At 42.3% G+C, this 20,494-nt stretch overlaps 1 protein-coding gene across 1 annotated transcript in view; it reads right to left on the bottom strand.

Moving 5' to 3' along the window:
- Nucleotides 1-754: 754 nt before the first annotated feature.
- LOC130920112 (uncharacterized) overlaps nucleotides 755-20,494 on the bottom strand; it is a 56,836-nt gene continuing 37,096 nt past the window's right edge. Inside the window, exons 2-8 of the mRNA XM_057843028.1 lie at nucleotides 14,042-14,143; nucleotides 13,875-13,952; nucleotides 13,706-13,786; nucleotides 13,526-13,627; nucleotides 13,359-13,436; nucleotides 13,193-13,270; nucleotides 755-2,738 (exon numbers count right to left, since the gene is read on the bottom strand). Coding sequence (XP_057699011.1) covers nucleotides 2,626-2,738; nucleotides 13,193-13,270; nucleotides 13,359-13,436; nucleotides 13,526-13,627; nucleotides 13,706-13,786; nucleotides 13,875-13,952; nucleotides 14,042-14,143 — 632 coding nt within the window. The 3' untranslated portion in view covers nucleotides 755-2,625. The remainder of the gene's footprint in view (nucleotides 2,739-13,192; nucleotides 13,271-13,358; nucleotides 13,437-13,525; nucleotides 13,628-13,705; nucleotides 13,787-13,874; nucleotides 13,953-14,041; nucleotides 14,144-20,494) is intronic.

Below are 20,494 nucleotides of genomic sequence, written 5' to 3'. Positions count from 1 at the left end.
TGAATTATTTTCATTATGTTCAGACTTACATTTACCCCTTTTTAACTTGCTGAATGAGCCAGTCCATGGTTTTTCCTAAAACACACGTTTGATTGGCTGATGACTTGACCCCCCCCCCCCCCCCCCCCACACACACACACACACACAATCACAGTAAAGAATTACGTTACATGTCGACATGCCGCCTCCTCTGCCTGCTTTGAAGAGTTAGCAATACCATTACATTAAACTGTGTGAACTTGCTGATCTGAGGAAGCTGCTTGGGCAGAAGTGTCTTCCTGTATGTGTTTTCTACTATGTTAACGTTAATTAAACTGAGAAATATAGCGAACTCTGCTCAGCTGTAAGAAAACCAAGGTTTACCCCCTTCTCCCCAGTTTTCATTTTTTATTTTACTTATTTGGTCTGAAAGCAGCCCAAAGGAGCTTTCATTTTTTGTTGAGTTTGGCTGTGCTTGTGGACAAAAGCAGCAGTGTTTTTCCTGAAGGAAGGCTCCATTTTTATTCAGTTTTGTTATTCCCTAACTAATAAGTTATTTTGTTATATATTATTTAGACAGACAATTTTGAGTGGTATAAATATAACGGTGGTATAACATCCATCCATCCATCCATCCATCCATCCATCCATCCATCCATCCATCCATCCATCCATCCATCCATCCATCCATCCATCCATCCATCCATCCATCCATCCATCCATCCATCCATCCATCCATCCATCCATCCATCCATCCATCCATCCATCCATCCATCCATTTTCTCCTGCTTATCCGACCGAGGTAGGGTCGCGGGGCAGCAGCTTCAGAAGGGAAGCCCGGACTTTCTTCTCCCCTGCAACTTCAGCCAGCTCTTCTTGGGGGATCCCAAGGTGTTCCCAGGCCAGCCGGGAGACATAGTCTCGCCAGCATGTCCTGAGTCGGCCCCATGGCCTCCTCCCTGTAGGACGTGCCTGGAACACCTCACCAGGGAGGCGCCCCGGAGGCAACCTAATCAGATGCCCGAGCCACCTCATCTGGCTCCTCTCTATGTGGAGGAGCAGCGGCTCTACTCCGAGCCCCTCCCAGATGACCGAGCTTCTCACCTTATCTATAATGGAGAGCCCGGACACCCTACGGAGGAAACTCATTTTAGCCGCTTGTATCCGGGATCTTGTTCTTTCGGTCACGACCCACAGCTCGTGACCATAGGTGAGGGTAGGAACGTAAATCGACCGGTAAATGGAGAGCTTCGCCTTTCAGCTCAGCTCCCTCTTCAGCACGACGGACCGATGCAGAGTCCGCATCACTGCAGACGCAGCACCGATCCGCCTGTTGATCTCCCGTTCCATTTTTCCGTCACTCGTGAACAAGACCCCGAGATACTTGAACTCCTCCACTTGGGGAAGGACCTCATCCCTGACCTGGAGAGGACATTCCACCTTTTCCCGACTGAGAACCATAGTCTCGGATTTAGAGGTGCTGATTCTCATCCCGACCGCTTCACACTCGGCTGCGAACCGCTCCAGTGAGAGCTGAAGGTCACGGCCCGATGAAGCCAACAACACCACATCATCCGCAAAAAGCAGAGATGCAATACTGTGGCCACCAAACCGGACCCCTTCAGTGCCTCGGCTGCACCTAGATATTCTGTCCATAAAGGTGATGAACAGAACCGGTGACATAGGGCAGCCTTGGCGGAGTCAAACTCTCACTTGAAACGGATCCGACTTACAACCGGCTACACGGACCAAACTCTGACACCGGTCATACAGGGACCGGATCCCCCGTATCAGGAATTCCGATACCCCATACTCCCGGAGCACCCCTCACAGGACTCCGCGGGGCACACGGTCGAACGCCTTCTCCAAGTCCACAAAACACATGTAGACTGGTTGGGCGAACTCCCATGACCCCCCGAGAATCCTGCTGAGGGTATAGAGCTGATCCACTGTTCCGCGGCCCGGACGAAAACCACACTGCTCCTCTTGAATCAGAGATTCGACTTCCCGACGGACCCTCCTCTCCAGTACCCCTGAGGGAGACCTTCCCAGGGAGGCTGAGGAGTGTGATCCCCCTATAGTTGGAACTAGAGATGTCCCGATCGATCGGGATCACGTAATTTTCAAAGTATCGGAATCGGCAAAAAAATATCCGCCATGCTTTTTTTTAATATACATACAGTATATATTTTAATTAAATCGTTTTCTAATTGTATTTAACGTTACAGACATAATATGTAAATGCAATTAATTTATTTAAAAATGTGTCACGTTAAAATACTTAACGCAATTAATGTATGCGCTGCACGACCCTCTCACTCATTGTTGCGCTCAATCTGTAATGACGCCGTTTTACCTATATAGAAAAATTAAAGGCAGCGCAAAATGAGTAGAGTGGATTTTGGCAGCATTTGGCACCTTTCTTCAATTGGCTGAAGCCTAGCAATTCCTCTCCCTATGATTAGTAATATCATGGGAAGTCATGTGGGGAAGCAAGGTGACAATTGATCTTTATCTTCACACCAAGTTATTTCTGACAGGGCTCAGAGAACAAACGGACCCAATGATGCAGTGCTCAGAGCAGATTTATTAACAAGGGTTCGGAGAGGAAGAAGTCTTGGCCCTTGGAGAGGCACGGAAGGCTGTTCAAGCAGGGGGGGGACGAGCAAGGCGAAGGCCCAGGCAGGATGCGTCTAGAGCCGGTCCTGTAGCAAGGTTCAGGTCACAGAGAAGAGGCAGAGGCACAGACGAGGAGCAGGCTAGAGGCAAAAATCCACAAGGTCAAAAATTGTATCAAAAACCGGCAAGACAAGGTAACTAGGAACGCTCGTAAGTTGCAATGAGGGCTAACAAACTCGCAATGGAGCAGAGGGCTGTGTGTGCTTATGTAGGGAGGCTGTGGTAATGACCAGGTGTGCAGGACAGGTGTGTGGAATAAGTGCTGATGACTGAGGGGGGAAAAAAAGGAAAAAGTATACAGGCCTGCTGTGGGGCTCTAACAATTTCCCAAAGCAGGGAAGATATATCCATTGGTAGCACGACGCACAGTCATGGTTCCACTTCCCCATCATGGTTCCACTTCCCATCATGCATTGGGGCATGGCTGCAGTATCATTTACTGAAAGCTCAACGAATACACTAGATGGCAATATTTAGTCACAATATACAAAGTCACAAGTCTTTCTATCCGTGGATCCCTCTCACAGAAAGAATGTTAATAATGTAAATGCCATCTTGAGGATTTATTGTCATAATAAACAAATACAGTACTTACGTACTGTATGTTGAATGTATATATTCGTCCGAGTTTTATTCATTTTTTTCTTAATGCATTGCCAAAATGTACTGTATATGATCGGGAAAATTTATCGGGAATGATTGGAATTGAATCAGGAGCAAAAAAAAGCAATCGGATCGGGAAATATCGGGATCGGCAGATACTCAAACTAAAACGATCGGGATCGGATCGGGAGCAAAAAAACATGATCGGAACAACCCTAGTTGGAACGCATCCTCCTGTGTTTTTCAAACACTGAGAGTATAGTCTGTGGCAACGTCACTCTTCCACGTCGGAAGTCGTCTCCACAACAACACAGATGGCGAACAGGAGAGCTGAGAAGAGACCCCACTCACATGACGTCACAACCACGCCTCCGCGCCATATTGTCCGTCAGCTCGTCGTGTTTACGCATAACCGCTACGTAAATGGCTCCTATTATGGCGTGTTTTTCTGCTCGTTAACATTAATAATCAAAATGGTGAAGGCGTGTGTGGCGGTTGATTGCAGTAACAGAAGATAGATGGAGAGACTTGAAGTTCTACCGTATTCCGAGAGACCCGGAGAGGAGAGCAAGATGGACTGCGGCAATTCGACGAGAAAACTGAGCACCAAACGATCACCACAGACTATGTAGTAGTCATTTTATACCTGGTAAGATGCATTTAATATATATTTAGAGGGTTTTGGGCTGACAACCACAATTAAGATCATTGCGAGGCTAATCGCCGACAACATACAGTTTCAAATTCAATATGTTTATTTCTTCCGCCATCATTATTTTTTGAATAATATTTAGCTGGTACCAAGTGAAAGAAGCTGGCTTCGTCTACGGATCATCAGTTAAACAGGGGTGTCCCAACTTTTTGCAAAGGGGGCCAGATTTAGTGTGGTAAAAATGTGGGGGGCTACCTTGGCTGGTTTACGTAGAACAATATATTTAAACAATTTTTAGCAAGCCCTTCTGTGTGTCACATTTGCTTATTATTATTATTTTTTAATTCATAATTTCAACAATCTCGCCTTTGTGGCGTTCTCTTTCGATACTCGGGCTCTTGCGAAATACTGCTCCTGTGAAAATTAAACTAGCTTCAAGTTGCTATAATTTCTCGCTGCGTATCTTCCCTGTAATGTTGTTGTACATGTCAGCGTGTCTTGGTTGGAATATCGCGTCACATCGAACTCTTTGAAAACAGCGACTGTCTCTTTGCAAATGAGGCAGACACAGTTGTTGCGTATTGTATTGAAGAAATAGTCCAATATCCACCTATCCTTGAAGCGTCGGCCATCGCAGTCAACTTTTTTTTTATTGATTGTCGCCATTTTAGAAAATTGAAAGTAAAGGGTCACACGGGGGAATGTTGCTTAAAGTGCTGCTCATAAAGTTTTTCAAAGTTTTGTGATAATAGGCTGAGTTTCTGTGGACAAGATAGTAGTAGATATCAGGGTACCAGATGTCAGGCAGAGACGGCGAAGACAGCGGGTCGAAAAATATTGATTTAGGCATCAAATATGGATCTGGCGAATGGATAGACTGAAGCTTTTCCACATAACGGCTTTTATGCAACGCATCCAATGAGTTTACAACATCTGAAAGCACCGGGGCTTCCATGAATTGCACTATAAATTGCACGACAAATTGAAACCATTGTGAATACGGATAAACAATGACGGACAATATGGTGGCCGGATACAGCGACACATCATTGTGTGACGTTGGTGAGTGGGGTCTATATGTTCCAATCCACGGTAAAATCAGTTTTAAATTACCAATAACACATCGACACAAGTCATTGACAACAGTCTGTCTCGCGCTAGCCATGTTGAATAAACTCCGCTCTCCTCGTATGTTTACTTCCGCGCGCAAATCCCTCGTCCCGCCCGTCGCTGATTGGTCCACTCCGCTGTCTGTTTGCTGTGGCTTGCTCCGCCATGGAAATTTTATCCGCTTAATGGTGGCCAGACTCAATAGCTGGAACAGTGGTGAGTCTGGAGTACCAGGCTACACCAGAGCTGCGTGCCGCTTGGCCAGTCGGTACCCATCAGCTGCCTCTGGAGTCCCGCAGGCCAAAAAGGCGCGATAGGACTCCTTCTTCAGCCTGACGGCATCCCTCACCGATGGTGTTCACCAGCGGCTTTTGGGACTGCCGACACGACAGGCACCGACCACCTTAAGGCCGCAGCTTCGGTCGGCCGCCTCAGCGATAGAGGCGCGAAACATGCTCCATTCGGACTCAATGTTTCCCACCTCTCCCTGGACATGGGGGAAGCTCTGCCGGAGACGGGAGTTGAAACTCCTCCAGACAGGGGACTCTGCCAGGCGTTCCCAGCAAACCCTTACAAAACGTTTGGGTCTGCCGGGCCGGACCGGCATCTTCCCCCACCATCGGAGCCAACTCACCACCAGGTGGTGATCGGTTGACAGCTCCCCCTCTCTCTTTACCCGAGTGTCCAAGACATGCGGCTGCAAGTCCGATGACACGACTATAAAATCGATCATCGAACTACGGCCTAGGGTGTCCTGGTGCCAAGTGCACATATGGACACCCTTATGCTTGAACATGGTGTTCATTATCGACAATCCGCAATGGGCGCAGAAGTCCAACAGTAGAACACCGCTCGGGTTCTGATTGGGGGGGCCGTTCTTCCCAATCACCCCCCTCAAGGTCTCACTATCATTGCCCACGTGAGCATTGAAGTCCCCCAACAGAACGAGGGAGTCCCAAGAAGGAGCACTCTCCAGCACCCCCTCCAAGGACTCCAAAAAGGGTGAGTACTCTGAACCGCTGTTTGGTGCATTAGCACAATCAACAGTTAGGACCCGTCCCCTCCACCCGAAGGCGGAGGGAGGCTAACCCCTCGTCCACCGGTTTGAACCCCAATGTACAGGCGGCGAGTCGTGGGGCAAAAAAATATGCCCACACCTGCTCGTTGCCTCTCACCATGGCCAACTCCAGAGTGGAATAGTGTCCAACCCCCCTCGAGAGGACTGGTACCAGAGCCATGTGTGGAGTTGAGCCCGACTACATCGAGTCAGAATTTCTCAACCTCACGCACAAGCTCAGGCTTCTCCCAGCCAGAGAAGTGACATTCCACATCCCAAAAACCAGCTTCAGCAGCCGGGGATCGGATCGCCAATGACTTCTCCTTTGGCTGCCACCCAACATTCTACGCACCCGACCTTCTTGGCCCCTCCCACAAGTGGTGAGCCCATGGGAAGTATAATATACAGTACATAAAATGTTTATAAAATGATGGTGGTACAAATGTTTATATTTTTTTTAGGGCTGTCAAACGATTAAGATTTTTAATCGAGTTAATTACAGCTTAAAAATTAATTATTCGCAATTAATCGCAATTAATCGCAATTCAAACCATCTATAAAATATGCCATATTTTTCTGTAAATTATATATATATTCTGTAAAATAAATTGTTGGAATGGAAAGATAAGACACAAGATGGATGTATACAGTGGGGAGAACAAGTATTTGATACACTGTGTATCAAATACTTGTTCTCCCCACTGTACATTCAACATACGGTACATAAGGACTGTAGTGGGCATTTCACTCTACTGTCATTTAAATCTGTCTATGCTGTCCTCACTCCGAAGCGTCTACTTTTTCCTAAGCTAGACAGCTAGCGAACGATTCCTTAATAATCAGACTTCTTCCTTTTTCATCTGATTTATTAATAAAATAGCCTCAAACCATTGTCCTCTTTAGACCGTCATAAAATTACAAAAATAAAAGTACACAAGCATTGCATTAGCAACAACGTTAGCTTAGCACGCTATACAGGTTCACTAAACATAAACAAAAAGCGTCTCATACAAAAAATAGAACATTTCGCTTACTAACATAATATGTACATTCTTTACAACAACCATACTTACGGACAAATCTTGTCCAAGGATCATTTAAGCGCAACATTACAATGTAGGCGTCAGCCCGAGACGTCGTGCAGCCATAACTGAACTGGCAAAAAAAAAAAAAAAAACATGTCGCAAAGCGACCACAAGAGTTCGCTGTTAGACAGCACAAAAAGCCTTGCTGTAAACTTACCAAAAGGCAGAATACTGTCTGAGCGGGACATGTGCGTTAATTGCATCAAATATTTTAACGTGATTAATTTAAAAAATTAATTACCGCGCGTTAACGCGATAATTTTGACAGCCCTAATTTTTTTACATTCCTGGATACTTAAGAGATGATTAACAAGTTTTGTATTTCTTGTGTATGTTAATATAATTTGTGTTAAAATAATGCGATTTAAATTTGCCTATAAAATCCAGACATTTATTCTGGAAGTTTTCTAAATGTTTTTGAAAACAAAGGTTTGAATCGAACGGTGTATCACCTAAACCAATAAATATGCACTGCAAAAACCCACCTTTTTAAAACTTAAAATTATAATAATAAATTCCCTTGTTTTCGGTGTAAATCTAGAAATAAGTTAAAGTATCTGCCAGTGCTCCAAGTAAGTTTTTCCTTAGATTTCTTGAAGTAACAGAAAAAAGCGAGCTGAAAATAAGCTTAACAGACTTATTTTAAGCAAAAAGTTCGTATACTTAATTTATTAAAAAAAAACACAAAAAAAACTTGCTTGTCAGAAATGTTCTTAATTCAATAATACAACTAGCTAACAATAGCACCAGCATATTCATAGTTAGTGTAGGCGTTCGATGTATTTGTTGTTGTTGTTTGTGCTTCTTCTGTCTCTCGCTCACTCTCTCCTTCTTTTCTTCTGTTTCTCTCCTGTTCGCTGCTTTCTCCTAATGAACGAGGTACGTTAAATGATCACAATGGGAGTATGCAATACTCCAATGTGATATATTAAAACTGTTCAGATCAATCGGACACTCAGATCTCCATTCTCCGTGTCAAACAGCTGAACAGTACAGGTTAAGGGGGGGAAAAAAAAAAAAAAAAAAAAAAAAAAAGGAAATGTTCTTAATTCAAGAATAGATATTGTTCAAAACATTATTTGAAATCATTTTTTTTTTCTTGATTTAGGTGAAAAATGACCGACTTTTAGATGTTCAGGCTTAATAAGAACAAATGGTAATATTTACTAAAAGTAAGTGGAAGAATCACACATTAATCTGTTAGGTAGCCTTTAAAACTCAAAACAAGATGCAAATTATTTGACTAGATTTAAGAAAAATGATCAGACTAAGACGTTATACTGTAAATTTGTAGTGTGAAAGTTAGCATAGGTCAATGCAGATTTATTTTGCATCAATCATCTAGCCCAGTGGTGGTTCTTAATAGAGCTGGGAATCTTTGGGCACCTAACGATTCGATTACGATTACGATTCAGAGGCTCCGATTCGATTATAAAACGATTATTGATGCACCCCCCTCCTTTTTTTTTTTTTTTTTTTTTTTTAAAGTTTTGTACATTTTTGAACAATTTTGGAACTACTCTCAGGCTAAACCAAACTACTATTTCAGTATCAAGTTAACATATAGCAGTAAACAAATATACAAAAATAACATTAAATAAAAAAACTCCAGTCCCCATTCTGTATCAGCAGCTTTAAACTACATTCAATTAATTTAATGTTGTGAATCAACCGTTAAAGTTGTTAAAATTGCTCCCGTTATTCCATAATTTCCCTTTTGTCTACTTTTGACATGTGAAAGTTTTAAAACTATTTTAAAGATAGATTCAAGTCAATATTTTACCGATTTAGGAGTATTTTAGATAAAAAGTTAATTAGGTTTGCTTGGAAGGTTCGCTACAACAGCATTGCAGGGAAGTTTACTGCTTTAAGATGGCGGCCGTTTACTAACGCCCGCATCTAGCTTTTTGCAGATGTGCTGCTACCGCTACCGAGTCTATAATCCATCTAGTCCTATACAAATGATATCTACCGTAACATTATGTAGCTTAGCTGTACTTGTAGCAGCTTTTCGGCAGCAGTCAGGTATGTTGTTGTGTTTTTTTTATCTCGTGGCATGAGTTGAGCTAGAGCCGTGAGTTGAGCGTTGGCATTACCCGAGGGGCCAGTTAATGAGAAGCATGATGTTTAGTTACTCCCGCTCCGATCCGTTCCGAAGACCGCGCGGCGCGCTGAGTGTGTTGTACTTCCGCTTCACTTGGCATATTTCAATAATCGGAATTTGGATGTTTGTGAATCGTTCTCGAATCTTCCACGGCCGAATCGCGAATAATCTAAGAATCGGAAATTTTGCACACCTCTAGTTCTTAACCTTGCTAAGTTCACCGAACTTCACTAGTTCAAATGTGCATTCACTGAACCCTTTGAAAGTTCAAAATCGTACAGCCTAATTGCAAAGTCCCCCCCTCGCATCACGCAGTGTAGTGTAATATGTACTGTAATTAAATCCCACGTAGTGGTTTTTCAAATTTCGCCGGAGGTTCTGGTCACCATTAACTGCCAAACGTCGTACAGATCCGCTGTGTGGCAGCATTTTGGGTTTGCTGCTCATTACAATGATCAGCGGAAGAAAATGGTCATTAAAACAAAAACTATTGCCTCACAACAATACCGTACATCACGGGCAACGCAACCATCATGACCACTCATCTCCGCCGTCATCACCCAGACAAGTCATCTGCGAGCGGTGCAGAGGACAAGCCGGTAATACGACCCAAGTCCCAGAGCAGCATAATGGACGCCTTTCAAAATAAGTACAAGTCTTTCACCTCCGATAAAAAAATAGAATATCACACGTGCTGTTGGAACATTTGTTGCCAAACCTTTGCAGCCTTATTCTGTGGTTGAAAATGATAGCTTTTCGTACCTTATAAAAACCTTTGAGCCACAATATGCTATCCTCTCTCGTACATATTTCACAAAGACTGTCTCTCTGGATATTTACGACGTAAAGTCCGCCAAAACGTTACCGACTTCGCTGCTATGAACAACCTCGCTTTGACAACAGACAGCTGCACATCCAGGGACACTGAGAGCTACCTCACGGTAACAGTATATTACATTATGAACAATGAGCAGCAAATTAAGAGCGCTGTACCTCAAACTCGTCCTGTTTATTAAAGGGAACCTTGAATAAAAAGACATGTAATTCTTAAATGACAAATGTTAGTACAAGTTATAATAATTTGATATTAAAACCCCTCTTCATGTTTTCGTTTTAATAACATTTGTAAAATTTTAAGCCCAAAAATTAACTAGTAGGTTGCCATTATCGTTGTTGACATCGCAGGGCGGTGACGTCACATGGGCTCGCTGCCGGACTTCCACAGTGTCACAAACTACATAAACATGTCGCCGGTTCTGCCCTTCCAATTTGAACCCGAACATAATATCAATGAGAAGGATAGCCCTATCATCTGTCGCCATCGTTAACTTCAATAAGCAACTCCAATGCACGCAGTGCTTGGCTGGGGAATCAGAGAGCAAAGAGAGAGGGAGGGAGCGACAGTGACACGGATCCGCAACAGACTGAAGGTGCGAAGTTTGAAGCGTGAAGTAGCGAGGGATCACTGTACTAATATGTGTGGTTCTGAAAGGAAAGAAAATTGCAATGCAAATTGACTGTAAAGCAGTTAATAACACACATACATGACTCGCAGTGTAATGAACACAAAGTGGGGGTTGGGGCGAGTTCGCGCGAAGGTGCAACGCGAATGTAATGTAAACAACGCTCTCCTCCACGCAGCAAGGACGAGCGGAGTGACCAGCCAACAGTAAAAACACGAAACGGTCGCGCTGATAACAGCTCTAATTTATCATAAGAACTTTATGGCATGAAGAGGAAATACTTACATTCGTTCATGAACGCACAAAAATTGATAATTCCTCTAACAGGTGGCCGTCTGCTCGAAATGCGCACCTTACGCCTATTTTCGGTCCCAGAATACGCTGCGCGAATGACGTAGGACAATCCCAGGAAACTGACTGGCTGCTCTTGGAACGAACGCATACCCATGAAATCTTTCCAACAGGAGTATTAAAATTGCTAATAAAATCGTTTAGGATTATTTTACATGCATATATGTTATATTTTTCTTATAGAGTAATCGACGAGAATATGATAGACCCATTAATAGACTTTTTTGGGGGGGGAAAAAAATCATCATTTCTTTAAGTAGTCTCATGAATAACGGCTTGGCCTGTGAATACCACTGTTTCTATATGCGGCGGCGACACCTCCTGGTACCTTAGGTAGCTGGTTCAACTGTGAGCTCTCATGTTGTGATATTTGCTTGCTTGTCAGTGTGTATCATGCGTCACTTCCATGAAATTGACTGCACTGTTAGGAATCTTTAAGAGAATCGTTAAGTAATATGCCAAACGATTCCATGGAATTGGTTCTCAATTCCCATCCCTAATTGTCTCCTGTTTCGCGATTGCATATTTTTTGTGTGTGTGCTCAATTAACCGTTGTACGCAACACCTCTGCATTAGTTGTGTAATATGTGGTCAAGCCTCGCTTCCGCATTCTCGGACCATTTGTTGCCTTTCATCTGAGGATGTGAATTACTGATTACAGCTAGGAGATCGATAAACAATACTCATACTATCGATGAAGGAAAAAATAACCGGCATGCGAATAACCAGCAATCAAACTAAGTTAAACATTTATACCCAAAGCATTATTATTATTATAGATATTGGGTATAGAATTGTTAAAGGTGTATTTATGTAAGTATTATTATTACATGTTCAGTTGATTTGTTCCAATGTTAGTTTATAATGTAATTTAAGAAAAATATCTTTCACATTTAAAACTTAGTTTGTGTATCGAATTGTGGGTGAAGAATCATGATACGTATCGTATTGTGAATGTTTGTATCATTATTGCTCAAATATACAAATATATATATGGTGGAAAACACTCAGGTGACTTGTTCTGCTCTGAGACCCCCAATTTGGCCAGCTTTCAAAATTGTCCTATATGCATGTGTGATACATCATTGGAAAGCTTAAAATCTCAATTTTCTGGGGGAAAAAAATTTTGAACAGGAGGGCATTTTTTTTTTTTTTTTAATGGTTTTTAAACAGCAAAACCCTATCTGGAGGTGAGAGCACGCGAGAACAGAAATACAGACGCTATGACTTTAACGAGATATTATTGCGTCCTTACCTTGTTTCGATCCAAAAACTCCTTGTACCATGTATCACTGAGTGTCAAGACAGCTGTGAATGCTAGATTCACACAGCACTGCTAGATTTTTGGGGGGATTTTATGGGTGAAACATGGTAATATAACAAGTGTCGCAATGCAGAAATCGCAGACATCAAGGAGTGGTCGAGATTTTCTTTATCATATATTTACCCTTTTAAACATTTTTAAAAAAAATTTCTTTGTTTGGATCGATGACTAACATATCGAAGAAAATGCGACAGTAACGAAAAATAAATACAATTTAGCGATAGTTAAAGTAGATAGTAGATATCCGTGACTTTTTTACAGACACCAATTTTTTCATTGTGACGTACTTTGTTTAAAAGTTTAAAATATGCGAGTGAAGAATTTTTTTAAAATAGTTTTTTTTTAAATATAATATTAGACATCAATTAATGATTCAAAGCTAAAAATGACAGACATTTTAAATAATAAATATAATTACTTACCTTCTGTTTTTGGCTGGGTTGAAACAAAAGCGGTTGCGCGACGTCTGTAAATGGGGGTTTTCAGGGTAAAACGGACAAATTAAAAAAAGCTTGGGGGCTTCATGCGCCATGAATCTTCTATGGCAGCATATAGACATATTGTTCTATCAAACACAATAGTTGTTTTGGCCTAAAATACAGCAGTTTCTTTTAAAGAGGAGTGCAAGAGCTGCTTTTTCAGTCTTGTCTGTGTTTTCCGCCATATACTACATAATATAATGTGACTTAAAACAAAGCAAGCAATTTACATTCAAGGAAATCTTTTGAAGAAAGAAAAAAAAAAAAAAAAGTTTATTCAAAGAAGCAAAAAACGCTTGGGATGACCTTGAATCTGTACGAACTCTTCCCCCTCCGTGATGTATGACGACTCCTGGTGCTCAGGACGATGAGCTTGGCTGATATCTGCAATACCAAGACCGCAAATTGTTTACATAGAAGGAAATCTTTGGATTTGCCTCATCTGGAGAAGGAAAAAAGCACTTGGGATGACCTTGAATCTGTACGAACTCTTCCCCCTCTGTGATGTATGACGACTCCTGGTGCTCAAGACGATGAGCTTGGCTGACATCTGCAATACCAAGACCGCAAATTGTTTACATAGAAGTAAATTTTTCAATTTGGCTGATCTGAAGAAGAAAAAAAAATGTTTGGGATAACCTTGAATGGGTACAACGTCCTCTTCCTCTTTTGTGTATGCCAACTCTTCTTCTTTGATGGATGCAGACTCCCGGTGCTCAGGACGATGAGGGTTGCTGACATCTGCAATAGCAAGACCGCAAATAGTTTACACAGAAGGAAATCTTTCGATTTGCCTCATCTGAAGCTGCCTGGGATGACCTTGAATGGGTACGCAATCTTCCTCTTCCTCTTTGATGAATGCAGACTCCTGGTGCTCAGAACAATGCGGGAGGCTGACATCTGCAGGACCAAGACAGCAAATTGTTTACACAGAAGGAAATCTTTGGATTTGCCTCATCTGGAGAAGAAAAAAAGCACTTGGGATGACCTTGAATCTGAACGAACTCTTCCCCCTTCGTGATGTATGACGACTCCTGGTGCTCAAGACGATGAGCTTGGCTGACATCTGCAATACCAAGACCGCAATTTGTTTACATAGCAGGAAATTTTTCAATTTGGCTGATCTGAAGAAGAAAAAAAAATGTTTGGGATAACCTTGAATGGGTACAACGTCCTCTTCCTCTTTTGTGTATGCCAACTCTTCTTCTTTGATGGATGCAGACTCCCGGTGCTCAGGACAATGAGGGAGGCTGATATCTGCAAGACCAAGACGGCAAATTGTTTCCACAGAATGAAATCTTTCGATTTGCAAACAATTGTCAAACCGATGCAGTGATGCAACCTTATTTTGGCTGACGAGTCCAAAAACTAGATTAGACTGAACAACATTTCATGCAACAAATCGCACTAATTTAACACATACACCAAATGAATAAATAAAGATATAACAAATCTCTAACCCTGCCCCAAAATTTTATGAAGTAGAAACTGCGATTTCTGGAGAAATTGCGGTGGGGCTTTGCTGTGGTAGATACGGATCTAAGACACACCCAGATGATTTGAGGATATTTCAGGGACACTTCCTGTTGACGATAACAACACGGTAATGCATGAATTTTTCGGGATTTTATAGCGGACATGTTAGACTTAGCGGAACACATTGACGCAGGAAAATGGGACCCTGAGCATGTGGCTTACAAAACACAGAGGTTTATCGCGAGAGAGAGCTCATGGAAGGAGCACTAGCTTGATTCCAGTGCCATGTAGCTCGACGCGATCAACTCAAACCCCGCCTACTTCACGCCCGGCCACCGGACAGATAAAATGACAGATAAAATTATTTCATGCGGCCACACGGGAACAAGAGTGCAAGAATGAAATACAGTGTATCACAAAAGTGAGTACACCCCTGGCATTTCTGCAGATATTTAAGTATATCTTTACATGGGACAACACTGACAAAATGACACTTTGACACAATGAAATGTAGTCTGTGTGCAGCTTATATAATAGAGTTCATTTATTTTCCACTCAAAATAACTCAAAATATAGCCATTAATATCCAAACCCCTGGCAACAAATGTGAGTACACCCCTTAGAAATGTACATCCCTAAATGTCCAAATTGAGTACTGCTTGTCATTTTCCCTCCAAAATGTCATGTGACTCGTTAGTGTTACTAGGACCAGGTGTGCATACGGGGCAGGTATGTTCAAATTTGTAATGCAGCTCTCACACTCTCTCATACTGGTCACTGAAAGTTCCATCATAGCACTATATGGCAAATAACTCTCTGAAGACCTTATTAGAAGTATTGTTGCGCTACATGAAGATGGCCAAGGCTACAAGAAGATTGCCAACACCCTGAAACTGAGCTGCAGCACAGTGGCTAAAATTTTCCAGTGTTTTAAAAGAGCATGGACGACTCAGAACAGGCCTCGGGTCGGTCGTCCAAAGAGGTGAGCGCACGTGCTGAGCGTCATATCCAAATGCTTTCTTTGGAAGATCGTCCCAGGAGTGCTGTCAGCATTGCTGCAGAGATTGAAGAGGTGGGGGGGTCAGCCTGTTAGTGCTCAGACCATACGCTGCACTCTACATCAAATTGGTGTGCATGGCTGTCACCCCGGGAGGAAGCCTCTTCTGAAGACGGTACACAAGAAAGCCCGCAAACAGTTTGCTGAAGACATGTCAACAAAGCACATGCATTACTGGAACCGTGTCCTACGGTCTGATGAGACGAAAATTAATTTGTTTGGTTCCGATGGTCTTAAGCATGTGTGGCGGCAACCGGGTGAGGAGTACAAAGATAAGTGTGTCATGCCTACAGTCAAGCATGGTGTTGGGAATGTCATTGTCTGGGGCTGCATGAGTGCTGCAGATGTTGGAGAGTTACATTCCACTGAGGGAAACATGTACTGTAAAATACTTCAGCAGAGCATTATCCCCTCCCTTCCAGAAACTGGGTCGCAGGGCAGTGTTCCAGCATGACAATGACCCCAAACACAACTCCAAGATGACCACTGCTTTACTGAAGAGGCTGAGGGTAAAGGTGATGGACTGGCCAAGCATGTCTCCGGACTTGAACCCAATGGAACATCTTTGGGGATCCTCAAGCGGAAGGTGGAGGTGCGCAAAGTCTCAAATATCTAGCAGCGTCGTCATGGAGGAGATTATAATATTCATATTTTGGCCCTGACTGAAACTTGGCTTCAGCAGGATGACTTTTTTAGACTTAATGAATGCATACCCGCAAGTCACGTGAATTTTCACACAGCTAGAAGCACGGGCCGTGGAAGGGGGGTGGCAGTAATATGACACTGTTGTTTAGGTATGAGCCCAAAAAGTAAAGCTAATTACATTTATAACTCCTTTGAAAGTCTAGTACTATCAATTATAGATGCTAACTGGAAGAACCAAAAAACAGTTCTTTTCATAGTGGTTTACCGTCCCCTGGTCCCTACTCAAAGTTTTTGTTAGATTTCTCTGACTTTTTATCCAGCATTTTGCTAAACTGGGATAGAATTATAATTGTTACATACATATTGATACATGTTGATGATGACGGTGACTCTCTTGGTAAGGCTTTTAATGACCTACTAGATGGGACTGGCTTCATTAAAAATGTAAATAAACAAACCCATAGTAAAAAGCACACCCTGGACCTGATTTTAACCTATGTTACGGAGATTAGTGATCTTAGTGTCCATCCCCACAACCCCGTACTGTCTGATCATTTTCTAATTACCTTTCAGTTTGTGCTTCAAGATAATCCGTCACTAGTGACTAGAACTCAGATGAAAAGGACATTATGTGATCGCGCTGTTTTAGAATATAAACAGATAATCCAGCCAATATTTGCCTCCATGTCATTTGATTATGACGGAATAATGTCCGGCCTTGCTGTTAATGACGAGTTTGTCGATAGTGTTATGTTTCCTCTACTTACTACTCTCGATGTTGTCGCTCCCCCCAAACTAAAGTTTGTCAAGCTGAGACGAGCCTCTCCCTGGTATAATGCTGAAACACGCTCTCTTAAACAATCGACATGTAAATTAGAAAGACTTTGGCGCCGTTCCAACACAGAGCACACTCTCTCTGCCTGGAAACACAGTTTAGTGACCTATAAACAGGCCTTGCGTACGACCAAAACCAGATATTACTCATCCTTAAAGAGTATGTCATGCCCTGGGAAAATGTTAATATTCCATCATTTATCCATAAACGCATGCCTTTTGTATTCATATAATGCCACTTCGTGTAACTACACACAAGAAAATGAGAGAAATTTGGCTCGATTGTCAAGCTAAAACGACCGGCGCCCGAGATCTGGCAGATTGCGTGCGTGACGTCACTACAAGTGAAGAGAGTGCCACCGGCCACTAGGGGGGCAGCGCCTGTCTGCATCAATGTAATTCCTTCTAGTGAGGGGAGAATTAGGGGTGTTTTGAGCTGTTTATGCTGATGCATTGTGTTCGTCCTGCACATATTCCAGGGTCCCTCATGAAGAAACACCCCTCGTTGTCAATAAAAGAGAATTCAGAATTGACAGTGAGGGGTGTTTCTTCAACAAGAAAAAGGCTCAGTGCTTTAATACTGAATGGCGGCGATGATGGCGGACAATTTCGTTTCTAGTTTCAGCGACGAATCCAACGTAGAAGGACGTAACGAATGTTCGTCTAATGGTGACGAGGAGAGTTACGAAGCTTTAATCAGTGTTTTAGGTTACCAATTTGAGCCCAAACGAATGCCAATGCAGCGTAATGAAACGGTCATTGAGGGGAGCAATGACACTGATGAAACATCGGCAGCAGATCGTGTGGGAAACACCAATGATTTGTTTTGCATTTCTTTTTGTGAAGCTGATACACCGTGAATGCAAAATAAAGTAATGCATAGAATAATTATCATTTATTGCGCTATCATAACTTTTCGCTCTGCCAACAGACACAAATATGAATGGGATCAGAGGATTTGTTCTATATATTTTACGAGCGATAATTTATACATGTGTCCAGTCCTGTATCCAATGCGTGATATTTTTTTTATTATAAAAGAGTACTCACTCTGGCCATTTTGAGCTTGGCTGCTCCCCTCCTTCGCTTATCCTTAGCCTCCTTTGCCAGTCATCGTCCTCTTTCTTGATATCTCGGGACATTTAGGTGGCTGCGCGTGTATGGTAGGCACCGCATCTCCTTTGAGCAGCAATCTTTTAGCAAAACCCGATTTCACTTGTCCATAGTTCGAGAAGCTTTCAGGTGGAAAATGCCCACCATAGAAAACCGTGCCGGAGGCTCTGTCTAGAAAATTAGCCCTATTTGCACGGACGAACTTTACCCATTGTCTGCGTAGTCCAGCTTTTTTTTTTCGCGTTTAGGAACTCATGGATACTATATTCCGATAAATAGTTATTTGTACACCACATAGCACAGCAGTTTTGAACCATTCTAGTGATGTTTTGGTCAAACAAACCGGAACGCTACTCTCTCGTCAATAAAAAACAATGGCACCTGGCTCCGCCTCGACTTTCATTCACTTGTCGTGACGTCCCCGCCCCATTCGGATGTTTCCGGAACAATTTCGGAAATGTTCGTCATTTTCGATCTGTTTTCGATAATTGCTCATTAATATTATTGATTTTTTTTGTTAACTTTATCAATATTTGTTATATTGGCACATAACGGTTCTATTGATGTCTCACACCCCATTTGCCGTTACATACCCTTTAATAGATGAAAACAAAAATAATCCTAGGTTTCTGTTCAGCACTGTAGCAAGGCTGACAGTCACAGCTCAATATAACCTTATATCCCAACCACCCTTAGCTGTGATGACTTCCTAAAAATTTTTAACAATAAAATCGCAACTATTAGAAATAAAATAAATGAATTACTTCCAACTATTAGGTCTGATAAAGTGCAGACTAAAAATTCAGAATCTCCTATAAACCCCTCTAAAATATTAAATAACTTTACCACTGTAGACAAAATCGATGTAATTTCAATTATAATGTCCTCCAAACCATCAACGTGCCTCCTAGACCCGATCCCAACCAAACTTTTTAAAGAGACCCTGCCTCTAACTATTGATATTATCTTAAATATAATAAATACCTCATTTGTTACTGGCCACGTGCCGCAGTCCTTTAAATATGCAGTTATTAAACCGCTTTTGAAAAAAAACAACTACTTTTGATCCTGATGTTTTGGCCAATTATAGACCTATCTCTAATTTACCATTTCTCTCCAAAGTCCTTGAAAGAGTGGTAATTAAACAGCTTTGTCAGCACCTACAGGACAATAGTTTATTTGAACATTTCTAGTCTGGCTTTCGAGCTCATCATAGCACTGAAAGTGCATTAGTCAAAGTAACTAATGACTTGTTACTAGCCGCTGACATTGGATTAGTCTCGATCCTGGTTCTGTTGGACCTGAGTGCAGCCTTTGACAAAATCGACCATAATATCTTATTGCAGAGACTAGAATGTGACATAGGCATTAGAGGAGCAGCCCTCTGCTAGTTTAAATCATATTTATCTAATAGGTACCAGTTTGCCAATGTAAACCAGCAATCATCACCATACTCTAGAGTTAGTTATGGTGTGCCGCAAGTATCGGTCCTCGGCCCCATCTTGTTTACGCTGTATATGCTTCCTCTAGGTAATATCATCAGAAAACATAGCATTAACTTTCATTGTTACGCTGGCGACACACAACTGTATTTATCAATTAAACCTGAGCAGATCAGGCAAGTGGACAAACTAAGCACCTGCGTCCAAGATATAAATACCTGGATGAGCACTAACTATCTTCTACTTAACCCTGAAAAGACAGAAGTCCTTATAATAGGCCCGAAAAGTGTGAGGGACTCTTTAGCTGCCCAGATAGTCACTCTGGACAATGTAAGTGTAGCCTCCAGCGCCACAGTTAAAAACCTAGGCGTTTTATTCGACCCTGACTTATCGTTTAAAGCACACACTAAACAAACCTGTAGAACGGCCTTCTTTCACCTGCGCATCATAGCCAAAATCATAAATATTTTATCTAAAAGCGATGCAGAAAAATCAATGTATGCGTTCGTTACATCGAGATTGGATTACTGTAACTCCCTACTTGCAGCTTGTCCTAAAAGTTCTCTAAAAGGTCTTCAGCTAGTCCAAAACGCAGCAGCAAAACTTTTAACAGGAACTAATAGAAGAGAGCACATCACCCCTGTGCTCCAGGCCCTTCACTGGCTTCCAGTCGAGTTTAGAATTAAATTTAAAATCCTCCTTCTTACATTTAAGACCATTAATGGGTTGGGGCCATCTTATCTCACCGATGCTCTGGTTCCATACTGCCCCAACAGAACACTCCGCTCTCAGAATGCAGGTCTACTGGTAGTTTCCAGGGTTTCTAAAAGTACTGTCGGAGCTAGAGCCTTTAGCCACCAAGCCCGTTTTATGGAATCAGCTTCCAGCTAATATTAAAGAAGCCGAGATAGTCTGCACATTTAAGATTAGATTAAAAACGTTCCTATTCGGCAAAGTTTATGGTCAGGCTAGTTGAAGTCGGAGTAGACTCACGGTTTAGTCTAAGCTGCACTAGAAGCTATAATGCTGGGGGAAGTACAG

The sequence above is a fragment of the Corythoichthys intestinalis genome, chromosome 1, assembly GCF_030265065.1.
Source record: "Corythoichthys intestinalis isolate RoL2023-P3 chromosome 1, ASM3026506v1, whole genome shotgun sequence".
Lineage (NCBI taxonomy): Eukaryota > Metazoa > Chordata > Actinopteri > Syngnathiformes > Syngnathidae > Corythoichthys > Corythoichthys intestinalis.
The sequence above is the reverse complement of the archived record's forward strand: the minus strand, read 5'-3'. Positions and strand labels throughout refer to the sequence as shown.